The sequence below is a fragment of the Oratosquilla oratoria genome, chromosome 30, assembly GCF_046742065.1.
Source record: "Oratosquilla oratoria isolate Oo_2021 chromosome 30, ASM4674206v1, whole genome shotgun sequence".
In the NCBI taxonomy this organism is placed as follows: Eukaryota; Metazoa; Arthropoda; class Malacostraca; order Stomatopoda; family Squillidae; genus Oratosquilla; species Oratosquilla oratoria.
The window spans coordinates 23,431,979-23,439,478 of NC_134806.1; the positions used below are offsets into that span (position 1 = coordinate 23,431,979).

At 45.0% G+C, this 7,500-nt stretch overlaps 1 protein-coding gene across 1 annotated transcript in view; it reads left to right on the top strand.

Annotated features, from left to right (window-relative positions):
• Positions 1–7,500, top strand: part of LOC143041048 (nephrin-like) — a 570,810-nt gene that overhangs the window by 563,042 nt on the left and 268 nt on the right. The window contains exon 13 of the mRNA XM_076212666.1: positions 5,714–7,500. This exon is cut by the window's right edge and continues 268 nt beyond it. Coding sequence (XP_076068781.1) covers positions 5,714–6,250 — 537 coding nt within the window. The 3' untranslated portion in view covers positions 6,251–7,500. The remainder of the gene's footprint in view (positions 1–5,713) is intronic.

The following is a 7,500-nucleotide window of genomic DNA, read 5'->3' on the forward strand; positions in this document are numbered from 1 at the left end:
TCTATCTATCTACCTATCTATCTATCTGTCTATCTCTATCTCTCTTTCTTCATCCATATGTCTCCCTCTCCCACCCTCTTTCTCCTTCTCTCGCCTCCTCTTTCTCTTCATCTACTTCTATCATCCTTTCTGTTTCTCCCTCAAAATCCTCTCACTCTATCTCTCTGTCTTTGACACTCTCTCTCTCTTTCTCTCTCTTTCTCTCTATCTATTTATCTATGTATGTCTCCCTTTCTCCCTCCTTCACGCTGCCTCTTACTTTCTCATCCCCTCCTATTACCCACCTCCTCCTACTCCCCTTACTCTCTCATTCCCTCCTATTACCCACCTCCTTCTATTCTCCTCCTGATCCCCCTCTCCCATCTCCCTCTCCTGTCCTCCCCATCCTCCCCCTCCTTCCTGTCGCTTCACTTCCCTTAGCGCTTCTCTCCTCCTGCTTCCCCTGAATCTATATCCATCATACGTAACTACCATCGAATCTCACGCCCTGGCTTTCTTTTCATAGCTGCCCCTCGCATTATATATGCGCAATTGCATTCGCGGGCACTCCTACCTCTCCCACCCCTCTTTTCCAAGTGATTTATATATGTATATATGTGTGTGTGTGTGTATGTATGTGTATATATGTATATGTGTGTGTGTGTATGCATGTGTATATATGTATATGTGTGTGTGTATGTATGTGTATATATGTATATGCGTGTGTGTATGTATGTGTATATATGTATGTATATGTGTTTGAGATGAGGTGTCTGAGAAGTATGATGGGGGTTACTAGGCTAGATAGAGTGAGAAATGAGGAGGTGAGGAGGAGAACAGGGGTGGAAAAGGAGCTGGGAGATAGGGTTGGTGAAAGAATTTTAGGATGGTTTGGACACATGGAAAGAATGAGTGAAGAAAGACTAGTAAAAGAGGCATGGAAGGCAGATGTGGAGAGAGTGAACATGAGGGGACGTCCTAGGACGAGGTGGATGGATGGGGTAAAGGGGGCTTTGGGGAAGAGGGGAATGTCTGTTGAGGAAGGACGGGAGAGGACAGAAGACAGGGGTGAATGGAAAATGGTTGTATATGGATGATGTTGTGATGCATGAGGTGGAATGGGCGGGGGGATGGGGGGGATGTAGTATGTGTGAGCAAAATTTGACGCAGCCCGAAGGGATTTCTCCCCGTCCTCTCCTTTTATGCAATGGGGGGACGGAGAGGGGGGGTCGCCAATTTAATGAAGCGGCCTTGCTGTGGATGTGCTGTGTCTTGCGACACTGCTTCTGACCCAGGGCAGTGGACAAGGTGCAGGGATGACCCGTCATCCATGAGGTGCTCAGATAAGATGGAGGGTGGAGAAGTGTGGAGTGTATTCAGGAATGGAATGGGTGGAAATGATTTTATGCCTTTCCCTTTTTGGCTACCTCCCTTGTAATGGGGAAAAAGCCTTGGTATATGTATGTATGTATGTATGTATGTATGTATGTATGTATGTATGTATGTATGTATGTATGTATGTATATATGTATATATATATATATATATGTATATATATGTATACATATATATATATGTATATATATATATATGTGTGTGTGTGTGTGTGTGTGTGTGTGTGTGTGTGTGTGTGTGTGTGTGTTTGTGTGTGTGTGTGCGTGCGTGTGTGTGTGTGTGTGTGTGTGTGTGTGTGTGTGTGTGTGTGTGTGTGTGTATGTGTGTGTATGTGTGTCTATATATTGATCCCACGCTCTCTCTCAGAACTCCACGTGTTCTCTCAGACAAACATGAGGGGAAATTGGGATCTATCATATGAGAATTGGATACTGGCAAGCCAGTGGACGAACAGAGAATGTCAGTTTGAAGTGATTAAATCACCACAGAGGCTGTGCCCTGGGGCTGGCACAGGTGAGGGCTGGGGAGTCTAGCATTGTCCATCTAAGTCACCCAAGGACTAGGAGTCCCACCCAAGATGGTCGCAAAACATGCTGCGTTTGTATATCTGCACAGCAAAATTGCAGGCAATACGCTTGCGTCAAAATTGGAAGGAAATGCACAAATTGCAGAAGGGGAGGGGAATGCAGAAATCAAGGGAAGAAACAACCGCCGAAGGCGGAGAGTGATCAATTGGGAGATGTGGAGAATGTGGAGGATGGCAGCGATGCGATAGAAATGAACGTGGGTAATGGTCTTGTGAGTGAGAGAGACGTAGAAGAGGGAAGTGATCCCACGAACTTGAGACCGGAGGACAAAAGCCCACGTCATCAAGAGCAGCAGGATGGTAGAGAGGAGGGCAGGTTCTGGCAGACATGGCAGCATCCCAAAGTTAAGGAGTGGCTAGACGACGCCTACAACAAGATACATCCCTTTTCTCCAGGAAACTTCTTCACCGCGCCTAAATGCAATGCATCCAAAGGCCTAATAGAGGAAATGACCCATCTATTAAGAGCATATATAAATTCATCTCCCTACGCCCCGGTGGTATTCAAAACGCTAGCTATCCTTCCACACCTTACATGTCAGAGGACCCACAGAAAATCTAAGCACTCTGAGAATGTCCAGGCATTGCAATGGAGGATGAAAAAGTGGGAAAAGGGAGAAGTGGAGCAACTATTGATGGAAGCAGAGACCATCCAAATTAGACTCAACAAGGGCATAAACAGAAAGAAAAGTCCAAAAGACAAAGACAAAAATTTTGCAGAAAAGATGAGGCAGGGAAAGGTTGCGGTTGCCATGAGGTCGCTCGCAGAGGAGAATGAAGATCCTGGAGTTCTACCCCCAAACGAGGAAACGCTAAAGATCCTGAAAGAAAAACACCCAAAAGCAAGACCAGCAAACCTGGACTCTAAATTCAGTGGAGACCACCTCCTTCCCCAAGAGGTAGTCTTTGACAGCATCACAAGAGAAAGGATCTGGAACCTTGCTCTACACACCCAGAGAGTGGCGGGACCATCGGGCTTAGATGCGTCTGGATGGAAATGTCTCCTTAGCACCAGCCTATTTGGAACGTCAGCGGGGGGACTGCAAGAGGCCATCGCTGGTTTGGCGAAGAAACTAGCGACTGAGGACTGTCAACACCTGGAGGCATACACAGCGTACAGACTTATCCCGCTGGATAAGAAACCTGGCTGTCGTCCGATTGGTATAGGCGAGGTGTTGAGAATAATAATAGGAAATGCCATCATGGAAGTCGCGAAGGACGAGGTGAGAGAAGCGGCTGGCAACCTGCAGGTGTGCGTGGGGCAACAGGCGGGTGTAGAGGCAGCAGTCCACGCCATGAGAAAGATATTCGAAGAACCAGACTGCGAAGCAGTCCTATTAGTTGATGCATCAAACGCGTTCAACAGCTTATATAGAGAGGTTACTATACACAACATCAAAATTAAATGCCCAGTATTGGCCAGGTATGTGGAGAACACATACAGAGAACCTGGAAACCTATTTGTAACCAACAGGGTTGAGGAAAAAAAGAAAAAAAAAGAGTGAAGATCATCAAATCCGCGGAAGGCACCACTCAGGGAGACCCGGTGGCCATGGGAATGTACGCGCTCGGTCTTATGCACCTGCAGCAGAAGATGCAATATGAGGACACTAGGGTCAAACAGGTAGCATATGTAGATGATCTCACGGGGGCAGTAAAAGTAGCTGACTTAAAAAAGTGGTGGGATCTGGTGTTGACACACGGCCCGGGCTTGGGTTACATTCCGAATGCAAAGAAGTCTGTCCTCATAGTAAAGCCAGAGTACTTTGACAATGCCAAAATCCTCTTTGAGAAAAGTGAAGTGAAGGTAACAAAAGAGGGGGAAAGACATCTCGGTGCAGTTATCGGCTCAGAATCCTTTAAAAAGCAATATGTTGAAAAGAAAGTTAACGAATGGGTGGCGGAAGTTAGGCCTCTAGCCAACTTTGCAAAGACCGAACCGCAGGCGGCATATGCCTCATTCATATATGGTGTCAAACATAAGTGTAACTACATATTAAGGACGGTACCGAACGTTACCGAACGTCACCGACCTACTAAAACCCCTTAAAGAAGCCGTCAGAAACGAGCTAATACCTGCCATCACCAACGGACGGACAATAAACGAAGAGGAAAGAAAACTCATTCAACTTCCACCTAGAATGGGAGGGCTAGGCATCTCCAAGCCGCTAAACCTTGCCGACATAGAACACCAAAACTCCATGAAACTCATGTCCTCCTTGACAAACAACATCGTGTCACAAGATCAACGGAAGGAGACTAACATGGAGGATATCAGAAAAGTTAGAAGAAATATTTCAAAGAGAAGGGAGGAGAGGCAGAAGGAGGAACTTCAAACACTTCTGGCTCGGCTATCGAATTGTATAAAAAGAAAGATAACAATGGCGCAGGAAGTTGGGACGTCCAATTGGCTGACAGCACTATCAATCAGGGCAAAGGGATTCACCTTAAACAAAAGAGAATTCACGGATGCCATTGCCCTGAGGTATGAATGGCCATCGGGAGGGCTGCCTAACAGATGCTCCTGTGGTGTACAGTTTACTCCAGACCATGCAATGATATGCAACGAGGGTGGATTCATTTACATGCGACATGATGAGGTAAGAGATCTTACTGCCCAAATGCATGAGGAGGTGTGCAAGGATGTGACTATCGAACCAACATTACTCCCACTAGGAGGGGAGAACTTCAGATACCGCACGTCCAACACATCAGATGAAGCAAGAGTGGATGTCAGCACAAGAGGTTTCTGGATACGGGGACAATTGGCTTTCTTTGACATGCGAATATATGATCTGATGGCCCCCTGTTACAACAACCTAACTATTGAGGCATCCCACTCCCGGAACGATTATGAGGAGATCAGGATGTACGAAGAGCCTATACTTCAGGTGGGATGGGTCCTAGAGCAAAGGCATTCTTCGCTCGGCTGGCAGAGGTGATGGCTGAAAAGAAACAACAACCAAAAAGCAGCATTGGTTCATGGATGAGATGTAGACTGTCATTCTCACTCCTAAGAGCAGCCCTCCTATGCCTGAGAGATACCAGGTCCCCACCGCCCAAATCAGCACATATATAAAACCTAGATTTTGAGCAGACGGTGGTTGACAGTAGGATAAATGAACTTTTGTATTAGGCATTATTAAAAATTGAATAGATAAATAAAAGAGTCGTCGACTATAGTCATTGGTGGGAGAGGGGCCAATGAACTGTGTCTGTGGGAGACAGATCCTGCTGCTTCCACCACACAGTTCCACAAGGATGGAGGTCGAATACCGAAAAAAATAGTAGTAGTAGTAGTAGTAGTAGTAGTAGTAGTAGTAGTAGTAGTAGTAGTAGTAGTAGTAGTAGTAGTAGTAGTAGTACTCGTAGTAGTAGTAGTTTTATTAGTGGTAGTAGTGGTAATAGTAGTAGTAATAGTAGTAGTATTGGTGGTGGTGAAGGTTGTGGTGTTAATGGATGGTTTGGGATAATTGTTATTGTCATTACTAGTGTTACTATTACTAATATAGTAGTTATCCATATTTATATAAATATTTTCGCTGCTATTGCTCTCTTCATCAGACCAATAATATATACTTCTTTCAATCCTGTTAATCAAATCTAGTATTAGTTCATTAAGATTTTCTACCCTCAGGGCAAGAGGTTTCTTTAGAAATTGTTTTATTCTTTGGGTTAAGCAAAAATAAATCATCGAACTACATACTTGACTGAGAAGAATTAACCTAAGCTTTTCTTCTATTTCTTGATCAGGTTCCTGATGGTGAATACGTCGAAGTCAATGTTTGCCGCAGAGCTATGACGCCCGGAACTCTACGCCGCCGAGACGATCCAATGCTTTACTCTGCCATGGCACTTGACCTACCCCGGGGGATTCAGGAGGACCTGGGCACTTCGGCAGGAATGTATAATCCACATTTCCCCCTCGAACAAGATCCTTCAACTTCCAGTTTTAACAGGAGATCCGTAGTTGACGACGGCAACCTCATGGTGCGCCACGGTGCGCCTCAGCACCCAGCAGCTGATCAATTCCAGAACCTACGGGGAGGTCCTGGCCAGCTTGTGGTTGGAACTGGATGTCCTCAGCAGCACCCATACCCCTCCATGTCTACCTCCCTCCATGAACTCAGTTCAGTTGGTGTCATGTCACCTCATGGACACCCACAGCAGCAGCCCCTCGAGTCACATGCCGCCCTCAAAGCCAACCCTTATACGACGCTGCGTCGCGGTCAAGGGAGCCAGGGCGTGGGCGCCTTTCTTGTTTCCAGTCATCAGGAGAGTTCAGTGTGAGCCCAGTCACATCCTCACGCCTTTCTGATCCGGAACAGGTGTGGCTTTCGGTAGGAAGAGTCTTGAGCAGAGGACTTGGTTCCTGTGTGTCGCCATAATCTGTGTCGTTATAAACTCTGCCTTGTGTCAATTGCGTCAGTGCTTAACTGCCTTGAGACGCAGAAACTCGTTACTGGATAACCATCCGGTTGAAGGGAGGCCATTTATTTATTTATCTATTTATTTTTGCAACCTCCAAAAGCCCTCGGTGAAAGAAGGAACCCCATTCATATTTATGTGTATTCAAGCTCAGAAAAAAAAAATGGTTCCGATTTCCTTCACCGCTGGGAGCTGTAACTACTGTTCTCGCAAGCTATGAGAGTAGTATAGGTTGCCTCCTGAAAACGGAAAAGGCCAGGTGTGTTCATTTTGAACAACGTACTAGTGACTAATTGCGCATAAAAATAAAATTGCTTGTCTGGTAATATGTTGTTTGAAACTATTGATTATGATGAATATTGGAGGACTGCATGTTATTGGAGATATAGGATCGGAATATTGTTAAGATGAATAATATCCCTTTTGCCTAATGAACTGGGGAGGTTGCTCTTCCAAGACACAGGGGTTATGTGCCACTTTTGTTGGAAAAAAATCATATCACAGTTGAAGAGGGATATTATTCTCCTTGAATAGAAAAACATGCATATATGATCACACACTGTATTAAGTGGTGAGGTCACGCACCACACACATGGGGAACGACGACCCTACCAGGCAGAAGACAGGGGCGTAGACACAGGAACAACTGCAGAACTATAAAGCTCAAAGTCGCGGCACGATTCCAAATGTCGGTGTTTACATGAAACCACCTGCACTCCTTATAAAGTAGATGCCGTGGCTGCCAATGTTCATAGTAAATGAGTGGAGAAATCTTTTGATGAAGTACGTCACAATTGTTTGATCTGCAAATAATTGTGAATAGGCCTCTTAGTAAGGTATGTCACAGTGATTTGATATGTAAATGATTGTGAAGAAAATCTCTTGGTAGAATATATACAATAATTTGATTCGCAAACCATTATGAGGAAGCCTCTCAAAGAAGCACATCACAGTGGTTTGATCTGAAAGTTATTGTGAAGAAGCCTCTTGATGAAGTATATCACACTGTTTTGATCTGTCTGAATGTGAATTGTAAAGATTATCTTCCTTTGAATTGCATTTCATATAACATGTCATTCTTTGCGTTAAAAAATCACAGGTAATGTTGCTAT